The sequence below is a fragment of the Triplophysa rosa genome, linkage group LG1, assembly GCF_024868665.1.
Source record: "Triplophysa rosa linkage group LG1, Trosa_1v2, whole genome shotgun sequence".
In the NCBI taxonomy this organism is placed as follows: Eukaryota; Metazoa; Chordata; class Actinopteri; order Cypriniformes; family Nemacheilidae; genus Triplophysa; species Triplophysa rosa.
In genome coordinates this window covers 21,319,306-21,345,080 of record NC_079890.1, presented here as the reverse complement: position 1 = coordinate 21,345,080, position 25,775 = coordinate 21,319,306, and the positions used below count along the sequence as shown (strand labels likewise).

At 38.7% G+C, this 25,775-nt stretch overlaps 1 protein-coding gene across 1 annotated transcript in view; it reads right to left on the bottom strand.

Moving 5' to 3' along the window:
- Positions 1 to 541: 541 nt before the first annotated feature.
- Positions 542 to 25,775, bottom strand: part of tox3 (TOX high mobility group box family member 3) — a 49,812-nt gene continuing 24,578 nt past the window's right edge. The window contains exons 2-7 of the mRNA XM_057345790.1: positions 21,219 to 21,281; positions 15,538 to 15,789; positions 4,537 to 4,800; positions 4,151 to 4,378; positions 3,736 to 3,816; positions 542 to 2,853 (exon numbers count right to left, since the gene is read on the bottom strand). Coding sequence (XP_057201773.1) covers positions 2,107 to 2,853; positions 3,736 to 3,816; positions 4,151 to 4,378; positions 4,537 to 4,800; positions 15,538 to 15,789; positions 21,219 to 21,281 — 1,635 coding nt within the window. The 3' untranslated portion in view covers positions 542 to 2,106. The remainder of the gene's footprint in view (positions 2,854 to 3,735; positions 3,817 to 4,150; positions 4,379 to 4,536; positions 4,801 to 15,537; positions 15,790 to 21,218; positions 21,282 to 25,775) is intronic.

The window sequence follows — 25,775 nt, the reverse complement described above, 5'->3', positions numbered from 1 at the left end:
TTGCAGTTTTCCTGCAGACCTCTCCACTACACCCTCTGACAGAACAGATGCTGCAATTAATCACAGTGAGAGTGAGTGTGGGCATCTCTGTGACACAAAACCAGGCTGGGGAGCCAATCACGGCAGCCTCTCTCCTCCAAATTACGCAAGCATTCTTGATGCCTACAAAATAGTGTTGGAGAATTCTATTAATGCAGAACGAAACGGGCACAGATTCTCATCCTTCTGTTTTCATTTGGACGTTTCCATTTAAAAAAATTGTCCACTGTCCTGACGTGCTCATTTTGTGTTTATGGTCATTAGCCTTTGTAATTCTACCTTCCCCCACAAATATTCCGGCACTAGGGGCTCAGAGGACATCCTTAAAATGTATTGACATGACATGTGCATTGCAGACTGCACGGCCACTTCCAAAAATTCAAATTTAAAGACATTTTTTAAATACATCTGAAGCAATAATATTTAATAGTTTGTATGATTTGATGATGGCACAAAAATACAATTCCATTTCCAAATCAATTGAATACTTTAAGTACTGATGTCTTTATTTTAAATCTTTCATAACTAACAAGGACACATTGAGGAAATATTTTATACAAAAGTATGGCTAATATAGTCTTTGAAATGAATCAATTCCTTGAAATAAATATTTTGATTGTTATTTTAATTGCAAACAGTGAGACAGAGAAATATAATACAAAATTATGGCTAGTGTCATATTGATGATGGAATGCCACTCTTTAAAAGTTTTTGGACGTCTAAAACAAAACTTGGAACTTCATAAACATATGTTTAAAAACAGGTGGAGCTTGTTTTTATTTTGCTGTCATGTTCTAAAAGGAATTAATTTTGAATTGTACGCAAAAATACAAACAAATGAATCGGTGCTACTGTAACTCATAAAAAAGTACAAAAGAGTGCTATGAGATAAAGCAGGACACTGGTCAGCTCGCCAACTTCTGCATTTAAAGCCTCACATAATAAAACTTTACAACAAGAGGAAAAATGTACAACTTCATTTTCTCTTATCTGCCCCACAGATTCTTTTACAGCTGGCTAAAAATACTTCCATGTCCTTTCAATTGTAGTAAAAAAGATCTGATAGGATTCCTGTCTAATTGTCCTCACTGTGAAATGTGGAATATGATGGAAAAAAATACCTCAGTAAATCAGTAATTTAGCCTTTTTTCATAAAATTACACAAAAGAAAAAAACGGAAACATAACTTATTCAATAAAACTTCTGAGGTAAAGATAATTACAGAGAAGAAGAAGTGTTGGAGTGCTGTTACTACACACAGGGCAGTGAATGAGATTTTGAGGGGTTTGGGCAGAGAAGAACCTCCATGAACTTCTGCTCTTTCCTTAGAACACATACAGCAGGTCACAGACAATTTTAAGAGAGACGTGATGATTGAAGTGATCTGTGGAGGTCTGTCCATTGTTGTCCAACAAAAAAAAATGTATTCCCTGTTTAATAATGTGGCATGAGATATCTCAGACACGCACTTAAAAAAGCAGGATAATTTGATGAGCGGTGACTGTTAAACAGTTTCATCTGTTGGACTGCCGAGGAGAATGAGGGAAAAAGAAAGGTAGGATTCACATCACACTGGCCAGAGAAGCTTGTCTCTGATGACCAGTTTAGTACCTGTGTACTGTTCCCTTTTTTAATACAGTGCCTCTTTATGAAATTTTGTCTTTGACGGTCAATCCAATGATGCCCAACTCATAAATAAAGCTGTTAAATAAAACCCATCAAGTTTTCGAAACATTTTCCCACGCCATCGTGCTCCGGCACAGTTTCAACTCCACAACAGAGAGAAATAAACTAAATTAATCAAATGTACAAACAAATGACTACGGGGCACTCAAGTCTATGAACAGACTTGCCGACTTAGCTTTATAGACTAAATATCCAGCTAAGATGCTTTGTCCTTTAAACACATATCTTATCCATCTAGAACAAAGGACAGTTATTTGTCAAACATTCATATTTCTTACACACTTCTTAAGTGCAACTTTAAAAAGCAACCTTGAAATTATGCTTTTCAATAACAACTGCTTTTCTCTTTGAATTGCGACCTTGGGTCTCAGGGGTTTTGGTTCAGTAGATGCTCACTTGCGACAGGACCTGGGCGTGAGCCTGTACTTGGGAGGGGTGAGGCTGGGGCGGAGGAGGGGGCGGCGGACTGACCAGAGAGGCGGAGTGAGGTGTGCCGGGCGAGTGCTGCACGGGCGAACACTGAGACTGTGGCTGCGACTGCATTTGATGCTGCTGCATTTGATGCTGATGCATGTGCTGCATGTGCTGCATGTGCTGCATTTGCTGCTGTTGCATTTGTTGGTGCTGCTGTTGCATGTGATGCTGCTGAAGCTGCTGCTGCAGGTGATGCTGGAAATGCTGCTGCTGCATTTGCTGTTGAATCTGCTGATGGTGCATTTGCTGCTGCTGCATTTGATGGTGCTGCAAGTGCTGCTGCATCTGCTGCTGCTGCTGCATCTGCTGCTGCATGGTCGCGTGTCGCGGCTGCATCGGCGGACTCATTTGCGACGACACGGCTGACTGTGGCCCGGCCATCTGCCCTAGCAGCTGCGACTGCACGCCACCGGGCGCCATGCTCTGGTGAGCTACCGTGACAGAGGTGACGATCTGGCTGCCGCCCACACGCATCTGCAGAGGTTTGGGGGCGATGGCTCGAGGCAGGGCCTGCTGAAGAGCCTGTGCGGCAGCGGACATGGAAGGGTGCTGGGACAGAGGAGAAGGCAGTACGAGCCCTGGCGAGAGGCTGGTGGAGGCGAGAGTCTGCTGGACCGAGCGGATGGTCTGGGCCTCTGCCGATTCCGCGGCGGCCTGAGACAGAAATAGATAGCAGAGCATTAGTGTCTACACTGCTAACACGAGCAGACAGATGAATTCTGGTACTCAACAAATTCTTTCTCATGCAGTACCCTCTGCTTTATTAGTGCTGATCTAGTGACTGACTCGACAGAAAAAAGCTGTTCAGAGAAAATTGCTGGTGTCTTACTTTCAGTGATCTAAAAAATTTGGGTCCAAAAACTCCATGGGTGGAATTTATATTATTTAGCAGCCCAGAAAAAGATCAGAAATGAGACTTGCACGTTGAAAATAATGAACTATTTAATTTATTACTTTACTGTGGCAGCTTACAATATACATGATGTTCAGTAATGCTACGCAAACAGTGTGTAAGAAAGTCTAGTGCTCAAATATAACATAATTTAGCAAGAAATAACAAATATGCAAATGTTCCTGGCGGATACAGGGAGTTAATGAGGCATTATGGATAATATGAGTATCTTGTTCTAATTCATTAGCTGTATTTACTGCTATTTTTACATCTCCACTGTGAGGATAACACATTCACAGTCACAGTAGGAAAAAATCGTATTTTAATACTAATTATTTCATTTTACACTACCTATTGTGCATAGGAACAAACACGGCTTTCAGACACAGCATCTGACTAGAGGAACTGCTACATTAAATCACCTTTCAGATGTCAGTAGAACATTTATTGTTATATTATATGTTCATTGAAAATGTTACTGTGCTGAAGGGCTCATCGTTTAAAGTGGTTAAAACCTCAAGGTGAAAGCTATCCAGCCTTAAAGTGAGAAGTATTAACATACTGGTAAACTAAGTATAATAGAAAACATGAAGGGAAATAGAGACAGATGAATGAAGAGATACTGAAACGGGAAAGAAGGTCACCTTTGACACTAAACTGGCGCGGTATGCTGCGAGAGCTTTCAGGTATTCCTTCTTTGCTGCTTCTGTTTTGCTTTTGTAAAGCTGCGGAGAACAGAATACGTGAGGTGTGATAAACAGGTGATTAGCAGAACATTGACTGGCAAGCATGATTCTCGCAACAGGGAGAGCCTGAAGGCTTCATCCCAGCCAAACAACTAAAGGAGGTTGAAAAAGCAGTAACACCAGACATGAATCATTCGATGTAAAACTGAGAGAAGAAATTCAAAATATTTGTTATTTTAGTTAAAAAAAATAATGTATCACAACAGAGAGCCCTGTTTACAGAACAATCTGCCCTGAAACACAGTTTTTATTCTTTGAGTTCAAACATATCTTGAAATGTAAATTGCTTTAATAAAACAGGACAGTTTTTTACTTGTTTCTGCTCCTCTCCCAGCCCATCCCACATAGAAGCTACGATCTTCGACACCTCCCCAAATGTGGCGTTGGGGTTCTGGCCTTTGATGGCTGCCTGGGTGTCCCTGAAGAAAAGGGCGTATGCAGACACTGGCTTCTGAGGCTCATTGGGATCCTTCTTCTTCTTCTTTTTGGGTGTCTTTGGCTTTTTACCTGCATCAGGGGCTGGACGCTTTTCACCAATCACCTGACAGACATAGAGAGAGACTTATTATAAAAAAATTCATTTGTGCCTTTTTAATTGTCAACAGATGCACTGTTCATGTAATATGGTAATGATTCAAATGAATGCAAACAATGCTCCGAAACGTTGGTTAATGAAAAAAAAAAACGAATGACACTTACCCTGTTTCCTTCCTCTTGATCGTCTTCATTAATTGAGCTGGAGGGGGAGGGCGTGGCTGACTTGCTGGCGGGTGGGGACGGGGAAGTGTGAGCTATGTTTGAGCCAGTCATATTCAGCCCCAGTTGTGTGTTGATCTGTGACTGGTTGAGGGTGGAAAGCTGGTTTTGTGACATCATTCCATTGGGGTTGTGCATGTTAATGATGGAGCGCATCACCATGGTGGGGTTTGAAGCGTATTGACGCAGGTGAGTCTGATCAATGCCCTGCAAAACAAAAAGATGACCTTCTGAGCACAACATATAGAAAAATTGCTTGAAATACAACATATCGCTGCTGTCCTTCTAAAACCTTGTATTTCCATAAATCATCATTAGTCACTCTTTACTGTATGTTTGTCACTGGGTTTTGCAAGTATCTAACCAATAAAAAGTATTAGAAAGTGCTTGTCAACTTTGACAACAGAATATTTAGTTATTTAAAGAAATACAGTGTTTTTCCCATTACCAAGGTTTCAGAAGGACAACAACGGTACTGTACTGTTGTTGTATGTTTCTGTACTGTACAGCTATTTTTAAGTTGAGTCTGTTTTGCGAGATCAAAAGCTGGAATGCAAATAACCAGTAACTAATCCAAAGCATTTTGACATCTTGGTGTTGGTCATATTCATCTAAAAAAATTTTTAGACATTTTTAAATGTTAAATAAAGTAATTTAAAAAATTCAGTTAACATGATCTTTTAGGTATATATGTCATTTAAAAAACTTAAACTATACATTAAATATTGGTAACACATATGGTTGTACCATACAATACCATATTCAAATTTTAAATATTTTTTTTATAAAATGTTACTATGGTTATTCATTTTACATATGCCCTAAACTTATATATCTTATATCATCTCATATATTTAAAGAATATGAAAATAACATATGGTAACACTTCCAGTACAGGGACAAACATGTCACATATATCAAATTTCCATATGGGGAGTATACAAGGTATACAAGGAGTGTACAAGGTGTGTTGAATGTCGGCATTCAGTAAAAAAATACCACTCATGTTTTGATGATGGAACTTCAGCAGATGACAGGCGTCATCTCGTATATCATCCACAAATTCCAAAGACAGGCTCTATATCTTTTTATAACCAACTCTATCAATCTTTGTTTGGTTTGTTTGAAGTATTTTTCACTCTGTCTACTTCTGAATATTAGTTTTGTATAGCATCCATGATATTTTTTGACATGATGATTTGTGCGATGCTTTATACACTAAGAAGGTTTGCATGTTTTACATACTGCTGGAAAGTGAAATTACAGCCTCCAACAAACCAGATTACAGAGCAAAATCAACTCAAACAGCAGAGAAAACTATGAGTTCATTTCATCTTTGTTCATTTTTTCGTTTTGTCAAGATCTTACTACATCAACCCCCCTCCATCTGGTATTCAGAGACTGGAACTCAATATCTGTATGTGTCAACACATCATAAAACTGTGCACCTGGCCATATTGGCCAGACCTGCTGAACCCTCTCGCTTAGTACAATATTCTAACACCTTCCCTCGCACACAGATTAGATTCTCTCCTTTTTAATTCCCTGGGCACATGAGGCTTTATATTAAACCTGTGCCTTATCAAAAACACAATCTGCAAAACAATAGGTGTTTTCAACATTATTAGGGTGAAATAGGAAATCTGACTCTTGCTTTTTTTATTATTGTACCACTGTTTCTGCTAAGAACAAATTAAGTAAACCAAACAGATAAAAAGCAATCTAGTAAAAAAATCATCAAACAAACAATTATAGCCCCATTTTGTCCTAGGTTAATACTTTTTCTGGTTTCATCATTACTACAAGAGACCAGTGACAAAGCAGGCAGTATTCTTTGTTATAGACCTGTCTTCTGTGTTCATTAGCCAAGACCATCTGTGTCTAACACTTCAACACGGTCCCTGCAGGACTACTCGACTAACAGCTACCAATGCCCCGCTAAAATCACGACAGCGTTCTCTATGCATCACTAATGTACAGCAAGGAGAGAGAGCTCATATTTATCATCAAAGTCTTTTGCAGGTCTCTATGTTCCGGCTCTTCCCCAAGTGAATACATTGACATGATCAATGATTTGAACACGCTTCATTTGTCAACGGACCATATGCCCACTTACTCTTTTGATTTTCTTTTTGTCAAAAAATGTTTCTTCTTACACCGACTGCTTTGGCGAACATGGTTTCAGAAGCGGTCAGAACTGGTCTTTAGCTTTGATCCCGTAGCATGGCGCAGAACCGATGTAGAAATAATTCCCAGAGGATTTAGAAAAAATCTGATGCAATTTATCTTCAAGCATCTATTTGATTTGACAACATTATCTTTCCGCTTCCACACACGACATCGAGTGATCAAACGCCGGAAAATAAAACCATGAGATAATTTCAAATAAAAAGAGATATTTATGCATGCAGCACAAATCAGTATATAGAAAATAAAGAGGAGTGAATGAAACGTTCAGATGAAACCGGCACAAATGGCAGGCGGTTTTTGCTAATAGCAGCCTTTGTAGGCAATGAAAGAAATGTGATTTCTGCTGTCGGAGTAGTTTAGATTGTAGAAAGAGCGAGTCTGTATTCGATCTGTTTATTTATGTCCCTGCTGCACAGCCTCCATTTGCATTTTGATTGGAACATTGTCTGCAGACACACAGCTCACATCTACACAGATGCTTTTGATAGTCTTCATAAATCTGTAAATAACTTCTTATCTGAAGAGCAAAGAGGCCAGATGTGCCCTATCCTCTCGTCTGTGTGTTTGTGTGTGCTTGAGCAAATGTTGTTATTATTCATGCAATCAGCCTATCTCCGCCGGCAAAAAGGATCTTTTTTATCTTTATTCCCCAACAACGTGCTATAAAAAGTTTCGAGGCTATACTTTAAGCTTTCAATATTAAAAGCACCTAAAAGAGAAGCTGACCAGCTACCAAACTATACAACACACAGACACCTTTGATAGATGACTGTTTGGTTCTGCCTCTAATAGTGTCCTCACCTCTTTCATCAAAAGCAGTAAGCGCAACTAAGCAGTCAACAAAAACCCTTTAAAAACCTCAGACCTCTTTTTCCAGCATGTGTTCATAACCATAACATAGGCAATACTGCGATGGCGGATAAGAATCGAAAGATGTCATGTCAATGGCCGAGAGTCTCGGGTCTGCTCTTTAAGATACCAGCCTCTGGATGCTATAGGGGGGGTGGAACGAAATCGTAGAGTTTATTAAAAGCAGCTTGGTATGAGCTGTTCCGTGCCGAAAAGAATGTTAACAAGTTCAATTTCCATTCAATCTTTCCGCCGAGCTCTTGGAAGCGTTCCATAACAGAAAATGGGGTAAAATCATCTATATGGTAATTATGAGTATGAATCTCACAACTTTGGCCAGTGTGAAAAGGTCGCCTCTATTATGGGTAGTTTATCAGCCCCCTGCACGTATTCACAGCTGCGCTGGAACCTTAACCAGAACGCAGCTTTATTTTTACAAGCGTTTATGGTTACCTGCATAACTGGCTCCTCAAGAAAAAGACGAAAAATGGAATTTTGAGACCACGGTTGTGTGAAGATAAATTGTTTTCTACTTTTATTTCTCCTTCACCTACTCTCTCTCCCTCTCTCTCTCCATCTCTCCGTCTATAAAACACACACACACACACGTTTTCCTGTTTCATGCACCCCTTAAAAACAAAGTCCAAAACATCATTTCGTTCTCTCCTCCTTTTCTCCTTTCCTCTTCCCTCCCTCCACCTCTCGCGTTGCACTATGGGTATTTAAAACTTGTTCAACATGATTTCATTTCATTTCAAGTACTGGCTGAGAAAACTAAATTACAGAATCAATCACACAGAAGGTCAGACTGAGACTTCATTACAAGTATTGCATGCCTGCATGAATATCTTTCATTTCTTACTGGCCCAATATGTCACAATGGCTGTCTGGCAGAAAAAAAGGGAGAAGAAAGAAACATGAAGGAGAAAAAAATCCACTTTCAAAGATTGATGTACAACTGATGTCACAACTACTCAGCTTGGAGATAAGATAACAGATAGGTGTAAAGAGAGAAAGAGAGAGAGAGAGAGAGAGAGAGAGAGAGAGAGAGAGAGAGAGAGAGAGGAGCAGAGTAAAGTGTGTGTGTGTGTGTGTGTGTGTGTGTGTGCGTGCGTGCGTGCGTGCGTGCGTGCGTGCGTGCGTGCGTGCGTGTGTGTGTGTTGTAGTGTTGGGGGAAGAAAAATATAGTTTCTGCAACACTGGGCATATTTTCCCTTTTTTTCAGACAGCAGTCAGAGCCTTGACGGTTTGTGAGGGATCGCGTTTTTAAGATGGCAGTGTGTTGCAGGTGTCCCACAAACACCTGCTCTGAACAAATGAGACCAGTGAAAATGCACCGATTGTAACCAAACCTTGAAAAACCATTTTAACTGCCTGAGATAATTACCCGTTTAACCCATTTTACTAAAGGTCCCGTGTATGAAATTTAGGAACCAACGGCTCACTCCACCCCTCCCTTTCGAAGAACTACAGTGTCTGACACAGAACAAAGATGTGGTCACATTTTCGCTTCTGCATTACGAATGATAATGCATTTACGATACGCTCTCTGTAGAGCAGTTTGCCCATTTAGGGCTACCATAGAAACAACATGGCCAATTCAATGTAAAGGGACCCGCTGTGTATGTAGATAGTAATAGCTCATTCTAAGGTAATAAAAACATAACGCATCATTATGTAAGGTCTTTAGACACCTCTGAAGACATAGTTATGTATATAGCATTTCTGTCTGTCAATAGATCCTCCAAAAAAATTACACATTGGACCTTTAATTTGTTAAAAAAATGCTTAGGAAACATACGCTAAACAAATGTCAGCAAAATAAATCATTCATGTCCCAATAAAGATGCCAGAAATACTTGATCTGCTCTGTTTATCTCAACACAATCTGAAGGAGCACAGTCTCTCTTTTGGATTCGGTCTACAGCAGCGCTCATATCCTAGGGGTGGGCATGAGTACTCGATTACTTGAGTACTCGAACGCGACAGTGACGATCGATGGTGAAAACGATGATCGTTTGGGTCTATAAATACATTTTTTAATTATTTTCTTTCTTTCTGAGTGGTTATGCTGGCATTTCGGGTTGTGCTCAGATATTTGTTTGCGGTCCAGATTCAAGTACGGAGCACAGAATATGGGATTACTTTTGTGTCGATCAAAATGAATGCAAACTTTAAAAAAACAAATAAAAATATACGATGAAAAAGAAAAAAACACTTTGATAATGAAAACAATAAACTCAATTGCAAGAATGTGACATGATTTTCAAATAAACTGCTATTTTTCTTAACAATTTTCTAAGTTTCGTTTTTGCAAATAATAGTTTTGAATTCGCTGCTAGATTTTTCATTTGCACTTTCCGAGTTTTCGTTTACACTTCTCAAGTTTTCGTTTGCCTTTCTGGCACAAATCTCACGTGTAGGTGGGACTTATGGCCGTTTTACGCTGATTGGCTAGTGAGTTTTTGATTGATAGCTCCCTGACAAGGAAGCCGATACTGAAGACAGTACAGTGCAACACATTTTAGAGAAAGATCTGCATGCTGTTATCTTAATTGTTTGTAATTAAAAATACTTTCTTTTTTAGTTAGTATATTAGTAATTGGTATTTGTAGTTGGTAAGTCATGCGCGGTGTGGATCCAAGCGTCTTCCTCATCATCATCCTCCTCACCCTCAGGTAAATGAATGTAATTCAGATAATAAAGAAAATCGCTAAAAGTTTTATTCCTGTACAGTAGCAATTCTGTCTTTACTTAGCTCGTTCATTGTGTGCTTTATATGTTTTGTCAGGTATTATTTTATGGACTATTAAGATTATTTTCTTAAAAAGGAATGCACAACTTGCATTATTCCATCCAATAAAGACACGTTACAGATTATTGGGTTGTGAGAAATTAACGTGCTAAACGAAAACATTGCTGCATAGTTACTGTACAGAGAAACTTTTAGCGATTTTATTATCTCGGTTACATGAATGTACCTGAGGGTGACTTGTGTTCAGCTGAGGAGGAGGATGACGATGTCGCTCTTGCATACAGTCTTCCTTTTAAAGAATTTAGTCCACTTATATGTCAAGTACTGTATCTTTTTTTAACTCATGGTGAATGTACAGTATTATACCCCTTTCTTTACATTCACAGAAAGTACACCTCATAAAACATTACCAATACATTCAAATGGCATTTATGTTTTTTAAATGCTACAACAAAACAAATTCATAAGGTGACACAATTAGAGGCCTTTAGAATGTTTTATTCATTTAGTCTGCCACTTGCAAACAACAATTTCATTATGTATTTACACACCTACATTAAACAGTTTAAAGAAAAGCAGAAGAGAGACTTAAAATAAAAACAAACATTTAAAGATAGAAACAATACATAAAATGCCACCACGATTATAATCTATAAATTATAAATATGAACTGGAAGCAGAACACTTTATTGTATATCTACTAGGGTTGTGCGATTTGGGGAAAATATCTAATTGCGATTTTTTTGACAGACATTGCGATTGCGATTTGATTTGCGATTTTAACTTTTCTAATTCAAGCTTCAGCTCAATATTGTTGTGTGGAGCACAGTATGGGTATAATTACCCTGCTGAAAGAAAACAACAAAAAAACCCATTACAGAAATTCTAATTGTTTCCATTAAAACCATTACAAAATTCATTTTTGTAGTGTGTTTTGGGCATTATTCAAATCGGGCTTACTGTTGTTCAATTGGTTCCCAGCTTCCAGATTACATCACACCAATAGAATCCAAATACCAGTGTACACTATTATAGTTTCCATTAAAACAAATACAACTCCCATTGTAACCCTTAAATCCATAACATTTTCTATTGTGTTAGTGAATTATTAAAATAGTTCATAGGTTACATAGGCTGATTTATTATTTTTTAAGTATGTGGGATTTTTTAAAACAAGTAGAAAATGTGCTGAATGTTTAATTTCATCCAAGTGAAATTAGCAAAACAGTTAGATAGAATTTACATTTGTTTGAAACGCGGAGCTAGGCGTGAGTTGACACAGGGTGCGCGCGTGCGTCAAGGCAACAGGCTGTGTGTGCGCATCAAGTTTAAACGGCTCGTCCACGAGACGCGCAACGCGGGGCAGAGACGTGCGAGTATGAAACAGGCGATGTGTGCGCATCAAGTTTAAACGGCTCGTCCGCGAGACGCGCAACGCGGGGAAGAGTCGCGCGAGTATGAAACAGGCTATGTGTGCGCATCAAGTTTAAATGGCTCGTCCGCGAGACGAGCGAGTATGAAACGGGCTATGTGTGCGCGTCAAGTTTAAACGGCTCGTCCGCGAGACGAGCGAGTATGAAACGGGCTATGTGTGCGCGTCAAGTTTAAACGGCTCGTCCGCAAGACGCGCAACGCGGGGAAGAGAGCGAGTATAACACAGGCTGTGTGTGCGGTCTTCTGAATTGGATGGTTCTTTAGTATTTATTTGCCTAATATGATCGATCTGACTCTGCAGATGCCATAATAACACACTCTCTCTCTCTCCCGCTTTCTGTTTTTTTTTTTTGATTAGGCATAACGGAGGTGCGCTCACTCTGTTGGTTAGCAAGAATGCCACTCAAAGCGGGCTTGGAACAGACGTGTTTCCTATATTTCACATTGTTTCCACATCGCAGCCTCTTGCGATTAGCAAATCGCAACGTCTCACATCGCGATTGCGATTCGATTTCGATTAATCGTTCAGCCCTAATATCTACTCAAAACTCACTAGGAATCTCGTTTTCCTGATATCATTGTAAATATAAACTGCTGTCTTGACGGCCTCTAAACCCACGTAAAGTTGCATGTGAATATGAAATACTATCCTGTATTTGCTCGACGTTGGCTTGTTGTTATGGCGTGATAGAGCCTGGAAGCGTGTCCTACTTTTAAGTGCGTGAAAGAATGGCAACCCTGCTAATATACTAACAAAATAAGAAAGTAATTTAAGTAAAAACACTAAAACAATACAATACAGAAAACCGCTCTCTAATCCGCTGCACTGTCTTCAGTATCGACTTCCTGGTCAGGGAGCTGTCAATCCAAATCTCACTAACCAATGAGAGTAAAGTGGCCATAAATCCCGCCCACACGTGAGTTTGTGCCAGAAAGGCGAACGAAAACTGGAAAAGCGCAAATGAAAAATCTAGCAGCGAATTTAAAACTATTATTTGCAAAAACGAAAATTGTTAAGAAAAATAGCAGTTTATTTGAAAATCATGTCACATTCTTGCAATTGAGTTTATTGTTTTCATAATCAAAGTGTTTTTTTTCTTTGTCATTGTATATTTTTGTTCGTTTTTTAAAGTTTGCGTTCATTTTTATTGACACAAAAGTAACCCCATACACAGAAGGGCATATTGAAAGCGCACAGCGATGCTTGGTTTCACTTTGTTAAACCTGACGAAAATACTGTCAAGTGCAAAATGTGCAGCGCCAAGCAGCATACAAAACATACAAATCTACTACAAGTTTGATCCGTTATCATCTTACACTCTGTCTAACGTTACACCGCACGCGAGCGGCGCGATGCAACATTCCGAAAGCAAAAACTGGACGTTTGTTGCGTCTCTTTGCGCTGCATCCAGTGGGCACAGAATTTCTGTTTATAATGGATTTTAGTGTTGTATTCGCGCCGCTCGCAGGGCAGGGCGAGCGTTTTCAATCCATTCCCATGGAAGCTGAGCTCCCGCACCAGTATATTTGGACACAAAATGTCAGGTGAGAGCACTACTATCAGACAGACATGTCAGACGAGCATATTAAGAGACTTTACCGTCAGACACTGACAGACAGAAATGTGACAGGGTAGAGATGACGTTTCATCTCACGCTGATATTTCTTTTAAATGTTTACTTTATTTTCAAAAACGTTGATAGTGAATTTTTAATAATCTAACAGTGTCGATTTAATTATTTACTCAATCTTATAGTTGTATTAACATACATTTTCCTATCAGTGTAAAATCTTTTCATTGTCACCATGGTACGGGGGACACGCCCCGCCCCCAATTAATCGAGTACTCGTTTTTCAAACCTGTCCAGTACTCGAAATGAAATATGATAAAAAAAAATGCCCATCCCTATCAGATCCTCATCAGATCTGGCCTGCGCAGAGCGCCAGTCACATCCAACGATACTCGAGCGAGATGTAGGAGCTTGTTAGGAGAACAGATTAAATAAATAATGACTTCACATTCAAAATCCTGCCAGGCTTCTTCACAGCTGAGAAATGGATTTCGCCAAGCTGGGTTTGTCCAGCAGCATCTGCGGCTAATTTCACCTGACAGACGTGCAGCGTCAGAGGGAAGGAATTAGAGGAATATCTGGCACAAATTCAGGAACACGGAAGGCAAATGAAACTAGCCTGTTCTAATCTCTTAGACGTGCCTCATAGAACAATCCGATTTACCTTCACACACAACTACAGATGCAATACTTTTATATCATTTGAAGCAGAATGTCTCGTTTTTCTGTGCATTTCTGGGTTATGCCTTGCTGCTCATATATCCTCTGAAAGATTACATCAATGTGATCCTGAATCGTCCTCTTTGGGCCGTCATACTACATTAGATTATTACAAAATCTAAAATACATCAAAATCACTAAAGGACGACGCTAGAGGTTACAGATCTAACTTCCCTGCCGAGTCCTTTACAAATATAAGACACTGATTCAACGGCACGACGCTGTCCGCACAAGTCCCAGAGAGCAGGACAAACTGAGATCAATTCCATTAAGAGGAGAGACTGAGAGTCTTTCAGGAGGACACGGAGTGATGAGCGACAGAAAAGATTCCGAGGGATGGTCACAATGCCACCAGACGCAGAGCAGAGTGCCCTCATTCTCCCCAATCCCGCTAATATAGTCCCCACACAATCACCGGCAGTGTCCACAGAAATAGCTGCTAAAGAGGAATAATGTTGGGGAAACGAATCTAATCCCTTCACAGTGCGGTGAGAACCGTCCACGTTGTAATTGTGTCAAGGTTCCGTTTTTTTTTCCGGCTGCATACGAGCTTAACTGAGCATGTAATGAAAATTCTTTAGGCAAAAAGCCTTCCGGCGGTCACTTATGCAGCACAGATATATTAAAAGCTGCAATTATTTTACTCGCCAGCAGCGTGGATGGCCAGGAGAAGAGCAGTAAAACTTGATGGTGCCTGTCGATATTGGAATGTAAATAAAGATGTATAATTCCATATGTACACATAAGTAGAAAAAGAGTCATTTTTTCAGATTCAAGCTCATGAAAAACGCACGCACAGATGTCTGCTACACGTCATCTGCCAGCTAATGTCATTTTGTGTCCTTTAATGTATTCAAAGTTCTTTGACAGTGATTTTATTCTTATAATAGTGATTTTAATATATCTAGTCAGGCCGTGGCATTTTCAAAGCTTCCTCATCGCTGAATCCATCTCTGTGGCATTTAGAAGCCATTTCTCGATCAGAATTAACAGCCATAAAAGCTTGATCGTAAAACATGATTGTTATGAAGCAAATGCTTGCCTAGACCTTTCTTTTTATTGTATAGGTCATCACAGCGATACAAGGTTACAGAATGATTATATTCAGCTAAATCTGACAATGTTTTACTGCATGCATTGCCTTTTGGCAAGACTGCTGTCTGTTCTCAACTGTTTACAAGTAAAAATCCACTTTTATAACAACAACATATACCAGCAAGGTATATCAGCCGCCTTAATTTGTTTTGCACGGAACACCTTTGGCAAACTTATTTACATTTAGAGAAGGAAAAACATCTACAATTTATTCAGAAAAATGTAGCTGGGGGTGAACGGAATGTTTGAAATATAACTTTTTCATCCCTTGCATAACAACATTTGCAAACAATAAGATCTTTATAATGTAAGAATAACCTGGGTCCTTACCCCTGGGTGCCCATTGTTCATTTGTCCACCTTCCTGCTCCATCATGTTTCTGGAGATGGTGATTGAGGGGAGCTCCAGGCTCTGGGGTGGGAACTGTGGGGTGAATGATCCCCGATGAGGGTTGGGGTGGTCAGGTAGCCCAGGGTAAGTTGAGCCCACCTCTTGAAGGCCCATACCAGACTCCACTTCTGGGGGAGGGGTGATAGGGGGTATTTCAAACTCCTCGTCGCCAAGACTCGGAGTGTGAAACGTCTAAAGAGAAGACAAAGGAGATAATCGGAAATGCCAAGTTTTAAAGTAATTAAAAAGAAGTTATAAAATAGCAGCAGAGCCATCTGCGATGCAGATGAATTTCCGCAGCCACCGCTAACCATAGCTGTGTATGTTCTTAATAACATGTTACAAGGACAATAGCTGTAGAAAGTAAACACAGCCTGCGGATTTCTCATAAACTGGAAACACGTTTAATCTCTCCGAGCTGTGAAATAACTCTTGACCCAAATAGCAAAGATAAGAAAACCTATTTAAATCTCGTGCAAGAAAATGTTTATCCTTTATCCATTACATTCTCCATGAAACAGGATGTGAAAATACAAGACATCTGACTCTGAAATGAAATACTGCACCGCTATCACACAAGCAGGAGGACATAATGAAAACTACTTAATCTGAGCTGGATGATGTTTGTTTGAGGAGAAAAGGAAATGATGGAACTGGACTAATGGATTTACAGGACATTCACATTGATTATTTTTTGTGGCCAGATGTGTCACACTTTGTTTCTATTAGTTGTACAAATCTGCTCATCACATGACTAAATCCCTCTGTCAGTGAATTACAGCATATCATATTTAATTCGCCTGTGTTCAGTTTCTAAAGATAGAATTAAAATCTGCTCCTCATTTTTTTGTGCTTTTGTATTAAAAAACTATGTATTGTGTCCAATACATTTGCTTAAACCACATCAACATCATGCAAACATTATGTTCAACTTTATTTCTCTTTTCTGCTCTTAAAATTATATCTTATCTGTCATGCTATTTCCCAATTTCTCAATTGTTAAGATAATTTTTTATTTTTTATAAAAGAAAAACAATCTTCTCCCTTTCAGTGCAATTCAAACACAGATTCTAATGTACACTCTTAAAAATAAAGGCACTTCACAAATCACGATGCCATAGAAGAACCTTTTTTGTCTAAATGGTTTCATAAAAAACCTCTAACATCTGAAGAACCTTTCTGCTTCACAAAAGGTTCTTTGTGGTTAAAAAAAGATTCTTCAGATTACGAAAAGGTAAGAAAGAGATGGTTCTTTAAAGAACCTTTGACTGAATGGTTCTTTGTGGAACCAAAAATCGTTCTTCTATGGCATCGTGATTCGTGAAGCACCTTTATTTTTAAGAGTGTAGGAGATTTGAGGTTTAACTATTCTTGTGGGAACATTTGGACACAATGTTAGGCAAAACCTGACCCACCCTCCAACACTCAAATGCACATGCACATACACATATATATTTGAAGCTCAGTCAATGACTGTATGATGAGATCCAGCTGAAGTTTAAGTCTAAGAAACTGTTTTATTGCCACTCCCATTTTTTCTTTTATATTTTTATATGGCTCCACTCCAGCATTTAACTTACAGCACTTTTTCACAGCTGTAAGTAGTGGATCTTGTAAAGGCAGTAGTGTGTTGAGCATGGTGAAGGCCAGGGGCTTGCAGCTCCTAACACATGTTCACATTAACTCCATTTAAAACCATTAGTGGCCGGCACAGCTCTGTCTCCCAATTCTCCATTAACACACAGCTACAAACTCATTTCCCCTCCCTGTGGCATTGTAGCAGTTAACAGTGTGTTAATCAAAACAGCAGCATCGAGGCATAAATAATAATCATGAGACAAGATCGCTCCAGATATAACACAGGCAAATCACAGGACATGTGGAGAAAGAAATAAAGACATTGGTGGAGTGAAAGGGGAGCAGAAAGGACCAGACCGAGAGAGAGAGAGAGAGAGAGAGGATCTCTTTTCATTTACTTTACTTCATGACCTTTCTCTATGAATAAGACCTGCAGTGCCAGCATGTTCACAGTACAACAACCGCAGAGCATAAGAAAGAGAGGGAAAACTAGCAGTGCCCGACCTAAATGTCCTAACAACACAGCTGTACTGTAAGATCTGATATGACATTCAAAGATCAAATGCGAGGAAGAGTCTCTTTCTTCATTTTTTTCACATCAGAGCATAACTAAAATGACACTGACCTTTCAACACAACAAAACACAACACTGAACACCTGACTGAACACAATGAGTGGAAAGAGAGAAAACAGACATTAAATTACCATCTGCTGTGGGAGGCAGCAATCGAGTCGGTTTGGGTAAATGAGAATTGAGATGTGCTTCGGGCCTGTCTGGTGTAGCTCGCAATGTTGTGGGGGTGAGGCGATAAAACACCGGAGGGTGTATGTGAACAAAGATGGCTGCAGAATCGGTGCCAGAACATGTAAATAGTGGAGAAAATCACTGTTCACCCAAAAATTCTGTAGTCATTTACTCAACCTCTTGTCATTTCAAACTTGTGTGACTTACTTTTTTCTGCGGAACAAATTTTGAAGAATGTTGGTAACCGAACAACAGCGGTACCCATTAAATACTATTGTCAATATCTTCTTTTGTGTTCTGCAGAAAAAAGAAAATCGTACAGGTTTGAAATGACAAGAGGGTGAGTAAATGATGACAGAATTTTCATTTTTGGGGGAACTATCCCTTTAAGTGTGATTGTGACTTGAATGTGACCTGAAAACTTAAGACAAACAGTCAATGTAAGGAAAACGTTAGATTTTCCTCTCAATTTACATTTTTTGTTAACTCAAAGAGGTCTGAACTTGGTTTGGCTTTTAAAGAAGACTTTGTGTGGACCTTCATTCTTGCTTTTCTCTAATAATCCAACACAATATCACGGCACAAACATACTATTTTATGAGGTGGCTAATTTGTACAATCTTATTCACATTTTAGTACAATTTGCTTTCGCGCCAGTCACGTTAGGTTTAGGTGTGGGGCTTCAGTGTTGTTTTTTTTCTAGTAGTCGTACGTTTTTGTACGATTCACAAAATACAAATTCATACGAATAAGCCACCTGGTAAAATAACTTTGAATTCCTGTGAATTCAGGCTGAATAATCATACATTTTTGTTGAATCTACACCGTAAAAGATAAATGCTGTATACTGAATTAAAAACAATACATAGAAAATTAAACAAACACTACAGATCTGTATCAATATTCAGCCTGCATCCATCCATCCTTTTATCAACCCTAATATGCTACAACTAATATGATAACCAAGGTAAACCAATAGCACAGATTAAAAAACAATAACCCCTTTCATTTTGTAGATTTAGTAAACTGATTCAGCAGAGTCCTAAGCAGCACTTGTTAAAAGGCAGTGCATCACAATTACTGAGCTTGCTGGTAAGAAAAATCGATAAGGCAGAGCTCCTAATATCAGTCAAGCAGAGAGAGAGAACCGCTACTCAGATGACAATGGCTCCGAATTGGCCCTCTCGGAATACCGGCCATTTCGAATCCATTTCTACATATACAGTAGTGATTACACGTATGTAATGAGATTGTGCGTGATGAGTGATCTCGCTGAGTGGAACAAAATATGATGGTATCAGTTTCAGTTATAAAGCAGGAAGGGAGAGGTCACCTGATTGACCACCGTGATATTCTGTTTCCATATAGTGTTTCATTACGAACTTTAAGATAACAGCGTTTACATATATTATTGTACGTGAAATCCTATTCATCTCTCAAGATAAATGTTATTAGCATGAATCAAGATGGCCAAACTGGATCTTATTGTTGAAGGTCTATTTTAAAATATAAATGTATATAGTCTTGGTTTATGGCAACACCAAATGTTTTATACACATACGGCACAGTATTAGACTCGAGAGTTGCTCAGCCTCTCTCTCTCTCTCTCTCTCTCTCTCTCTCCTAAAGATGACACATTAAGCAGATTAATGAAAGAGCTAGCTCACAGAAAACCTATCACACTGTGAAATTACAGTAGTCACTAAGGTAAAATGCCTTTAATTTCTTCTCAGCATGAGTTACATGAAACAATACCTGTCCCAACATACTAGAGGTGTGCCCAAAAAATGTATTCAAATGTTAATGCTTTAATTTCACTGTCATGTGCCATAATACCATCTGCTGTATGTAGGAGGATATATGCACTTTATTTCTCTTAAAAATATCCATCAACGCTAAAAAAATCTTTGCCTCGGCAAAGTAATAGTTTTATCACAAGAGTTCATGGAGATTGCAACCAACCCGATCATATGTGCTTACGGGCCGTGTTGGGTAAGTTACTCTGAAAAAGTAATTAATTACTAGTTACTAATTACATATGCAATAGTGTAATTAGATTACTGTACAAATTACTCTCTCCAAAAAGTATTTAATTACTTATTACTAATTACTTTCTATATCCTACATCCGTGATTAGAATTGATTCAAGGATAGACATGAAACGGCTCTTTTAATTCATTAAAAGATAAATAAATAACTACATAAATTATTTGTATTAACTGATCAATGTATTACAAATGTGAGAAGGAGACATTAAAGCATACATTTTAAAGTTAGACTTATAATTTTGATGTCATTTCCACTATTGAATATATTACACAGTATTAAGTTCAATTACATCAGAAGTAACTGTAATTAAATTACAGGAAAAATAAAAGTAATCCCTTACTTTCCCCTTTAAAAGTAAAGTAATTAAATTACAGTAACTAATTACTTAGTAACTAGTTACACCCAACGCTGCTTAAGGCCCATGACAAAGCTTCACTGCTGGCACTTCAAATAAAAACATTTTTAAAAAGCAAGTTGACACTACAAGCATAAACAAACAGGTGCACACATTATCTTTGCTTAGCCAGCATGAGTCTATCAATGCCGTTGAGATGTTAAGGGGAGGGAGATTTGCATTGGAAATCTGATGGAAATCAGGCAGGGGTGACAATGTAACACTGAGCAACAACATATATTGTATTATGGAAGCAGAGAGGTATACTGTATTGTCAGACTCAATGACGGAAAACAGAGTGACTATAATAAGAACTGACACTTTTTACTAGCTTTATTGTATCTTTAGGCGAGTATGGGATTGGTGTTTACACACGTATTGCTTGATGCTTGAGCTTTCATCTACAGTTCACTGGCAGGATTCCAGTAGTATATTCCCTCACAAAATGAATGCTAATCCCATCTCAATGCTGCGACCCCTTTGTTTCACAACCTCAATATAGAGCCACTCGCTTTTACCAGGTACATAAACATACCGGCACCGCTGGAGGACTCATTCAGTCAGATTATAACAGCTGGAATAGACGAACAGATAGCCACTGGCGTAACAAGCTTTAGGCTTTACGGAAAATCCCATAGCAGATCAGGGAAGCATGGATGGAGCAAATCATGTTTTATGTAAATGTAGCAGCTGCACACCTGCCGCTGAAATGACTCTTTTCTTTTAAACTTAAACAGCTAATTGGCTTTGTTTTAAAACAATATGAGGTTATGCACGGAAACGACAATTTAGAAGTCCCAGTGTCAGTGATATAGCTTGTGATAGTTTAGAAATTTCTAGTTTAGAAATACTCACATCTGCCCCTAGTAGAGCTCCATTGGCATCAGCCATGTTCATGTAGTTGTTGTTATTCCCAAACTGCAAAAGAAACAAGGAAGAAAACACTAGTCATTAAAGTTGTCTCTCTTTTTGTAGTCGACTTTCAGCTTGGTACAAAATAGCAACTACATCTGCACATAAATGATATATAAAACATTATTTTTACTAGGAAACAGTAGCAGAGCAGAAAGTTCATTTATTCATTAGTTTACCCTTCTTGTAGTTCAACTGGTAAAGCACTAAAAACTCTGTGATCAGGGGTTTGTTTTCCAAGAAAAGCAAATAAAGAGAAAATGTGTAGCCTGATTGTATTAAGAATAAATTATAAATAGATGGTAACATGTAAAAGTACACTTGTAATAAAAACAACCCCCTATTGCTTATTCACCTCAAACATGTATAAAATGTGTGTGTGAGAGACAGGTGTGGCTGTAACGGAGAAATTATCTTTGCATTACAAAGGTGGGGGTGAGTCACAAAGACGTATTACCAGTGCTAAATGACTACGCAGACATGATGATGGATTGCTGTGTTCGTTACATCAACACAGCAGGTTATATTATGGGTAGGGTGGGTTTGGACTCGCCAACAGAAAAAATAAGTTGCATAAATGAGAGCAGTTGTGGCCTGAGCATTTAAAAACAATATGCAAATAAATTTCGAGGACATGTGAAAAGATAAAATTGTGCTGTGTATTGTACAGGACATAGTATTTTAGAGCTTCGCTTCTAAACTGAGCTGTTCTTCTAATGCTTTCTTCTATTTGTATCCCTCTAAATCATAGTATCATACATGATAGAAAATTGTTGAAATGGCAGCCATCCTATCTTTTCTTCAGAGACACAAACACACTGACAGGTAGGAACAATGGGCCAGCAAAATGAGGAATTATGGGTTAGCAGCTGGAGGGCCAGCACAGAGGGCCCTCTATAACCAGACAAATCATGCAAACACACACACACACACACACACACACACACACACACACACACACACGCACACACAAACATCAACCAGAACGGCCAAAGAAAGTAATGTCCACAACAGCCTCAAGGCCCTGATTCAATACAGCAACCAACAGCAAGCTTTTGTCTGTTATTATAACAAAGTGATTCCTTCAGATGTTACACAACCAGAAGAGTCGAAAAAAGAGGGAAAAGGAGCTTTCTTATCTTATTGTGGAGGCAAAACAATAGCAGAAACAAATTAAGATCAGAGCAGAATGAGAAGAGCATTAATTTATTTCTCCCTTGCTTTGTTCTCTCTCTCGCCCTCATCTTTTTGTCTGAGTGGTTAGTATGCGAATGTAATTACCGAAGGAACTGTAGCTAATCAACTGCGAATGGTATCCATTAATTAGTCTATGCCCTGGAGAGAGAGTAAGAGAGAGAAAGAGTGGGGGAGATGGAGAAAGAATGAGCCGATATGTTAAAAGTCTAACCAGCACGCATACGCATCTACCCATGCGCAACACAAACACGCAAACACGAGCCTGCCGGCAGCTGCAGGTCTTGGAGAGCAGGTGTTTTGGGTTGAGGAGGCCTTTTGTAGAACTCACCTGGTGCTGTCTACACAATACAGCACCGTGATGTCAGCAGTTTGATGTCTTTCTGAAAATAGACACACTGAAAAATGACCATCATTCTGTGCTGTTTGCTTCACTGTTGCTCTGCAACACCCTCTTAACCGTTGTGATCATATCACAATACTGCACACCGTTGTACTGGTGCTCGGTCTCCTGTTTACTGTATCCCTCCCTAGGTACATTTAATGTCTTTGTTTGTTGTGCTTTTTGTGTTTAAATAATTGGAGAGGACATGTAAGCTGGGAGTAGTTTATAAAAAGCAAATGTTATCTGCTTAAGAGTAATATTGACAATATTTTTAGGGTGTCCTGTATGGACCATTACGTTACAATACAACAATTACCTCCTACCCATCACCATGAAAATGGAGAATAATAAAAGAAGCTATCACATGACAGAGAAAGAGAATCACACTGAGAGAGATCACAAGAAGATGGAAAAAAGTTTATGCCTCATTTCTTCACTAATGCGAGTCTACATAATACAAACAATAAGGGGAGTGAAAGATGTGTGTAAGTGTGTGCGACTATGCATGTGTGTGTGTGCGTGTAGTAGTAGCACTGCTCCAGGCTTTAAGTTATTCATTCACATCATCACCATTCACTCTGTTTTAAATCCCATTACCTGTTTCTCTGCCTCACATCACTGACACATGCACAACTCATGAATATTAACCGAACAAACATTACACTCAACATAAGGACAAGAACTGCTGTTTAAAAATCACACATTTACTTGTCAGTTGTGTTTTTATGAGAGTATACAGCTGCGGAAAAAAAATCAATTTGATTTACTATTTAGGCATGTGTTTAGGTAAATGTATCATTTTTGTTTAATGCTGTGAACTACTCCCAAATTTCAAATATATATATTTTTTCTGTTTGCATTTATTTGCAGAAAATAAAAACCGGAGAAACAGGTCAAAATAACAAAGAAAACAAGTTAATATTCACTTTTAAATTCATGCATTTAGGGAAAGCTCAACATTATTTTATGTGATACATTTTTAGTTTCCATTTGTCTTGCCATGCTGTCAGTCTTTCACATTGCTCTTGGATGACTTTGTCACTCCTGAGGTTTGATTTTGTTGAAATTCATCAGACACTGGACTGTAATGACCACAATCTAGAATGCAGATGGATTTGGAATGGTCTCTTAATTTTTTCCACAGCTGTATATATTGGTAAATGGAACTATAATAAACATGACCACTTTTAGCTTTTAATAATAATTTATTTTTCTTACTAACAAATGGTCCAATTACACAATATAATAGGAATGTGATTGAAGGTATGTACTTTGTATGTCTACTTATACCAAGGTTAGAGGTCGACCGATATGGGTTTTTCTCTGGCCGATGCCGATTTTTAGAAATCAGGCCAGCCGGTGGCCGATATGTTTGGCCGATTTTCTTTTTTCCACCTTCATCTCATTAAATCGAATTAAGTAATAAGAAGTGATACAGAATATTGCTTAAATTAAACATTTATTGAAGAAATGTCTTTTCAAATCAAGTATAAACAGAGTCCGACCCACAGACACATTTAAGCAGGAAAGTTAACGTACACATTTTTGCCAGAAGTTTGTCTTTTAACAAGCAGAGGTGTAAAGAGTACCTGAAAACCATACTTAAGTAAAAGTACAGATACCTTGCAGTGAAAATGACTCCATTACAAGTTACAAGTCACCAATTCCAAAACGACTTCAGTAAAAGTCTTCGAGTATCTGATTTTAACAGTACTTGAGTATTTTACTCATACTTACTGAATGTAGGCTCAAAGCAGCACTAGTCCTCAACACTTAAGAGACTTGTCAGTTTAAAACAAGAAACAGTCGATTCGTGAGGAGAGCAATTGCATTTATTTTCTTAAATCATAATAAGACTGAACACCTCAAAATTACAACAAATCATGGTCGACACCATAACCTACATCTATTACAAACACCCAAGTCTCATTTAAGCTCAAGTGCTCATAAGTAAACCAACATTCTTCAAGAAGGTCTCTTCAATATAACGGACAAATAAAATAATGTTAGGTAAAATTAAAAAGTCAAAGCCAGCGATTGTCAACTACCTGATACTGCACTCGTATTCACATAAAGAAGCCATGTTTCAGTAAGTAAGGGCAAAATTCACAACATTCAATGCCCTTTAAATGGAAACATTAAATCTTATGTAGCAAAAATAAACTGCTGCAAAAAAAAGATGGGTGCCATGCAAAATGTAATGTGTAATTGCATTAGTCATTACAAATGTAGTGGAGTAAAGAGTACATATACATGTTCAAAAATGTAGTCAAGTAGAGAGTAAAAGTAGCTAATATCTTTAATATTCAGTACAACTACAAAGTGTCATGGCTCTGCCTCTATTAGTCATGTTTTTCTTGGTCCTGTAGCAGAGCCATGACAAAGTCTTTGGTTATGTGTGGAGAGAAACATATTATTGTCCTTTTGACAATAATATGCATTCTCTCCAGTGTCTCGTCATTGGCCCCGCCCCTCTCGTTTCCTGTATTGTCTCCCTGCCGTGTCTTATGTTTCACACCTGCCCTCACTCGTTATCCTTCATTTGTCTTACCCTTTAAATAGTCCTCATGTTTCATTGTCTTGTTGCTCGTGGATTGTATTGTATTCATGCCTGTTCGTCTTGATTCCGTGCCTAGTGCTGTGTGTTCCTGTTCCGTGAGTTTAGTGTCTGTTAGTTTATTGTAGTTTTTTCTAGTGTGGTCCTTAGTCCTTGTATCTTAGGTTAGTGAGTTTATATGCCTGTTTTGTTCCTCCATTTATTATCGTGTTTTGTTCCCCACTGTGGGTTTTTTGTTTTGCGTGTTTTTGTGTAAAATAAAGTGTCCTGTTTACCCCTTCACGCCTGCCTGCATTTGGGTTCTCCTCACGCCTGCCCTGACAGAATCCACGAGCCACCCCACAACCCAGCAGGCAGCATTATG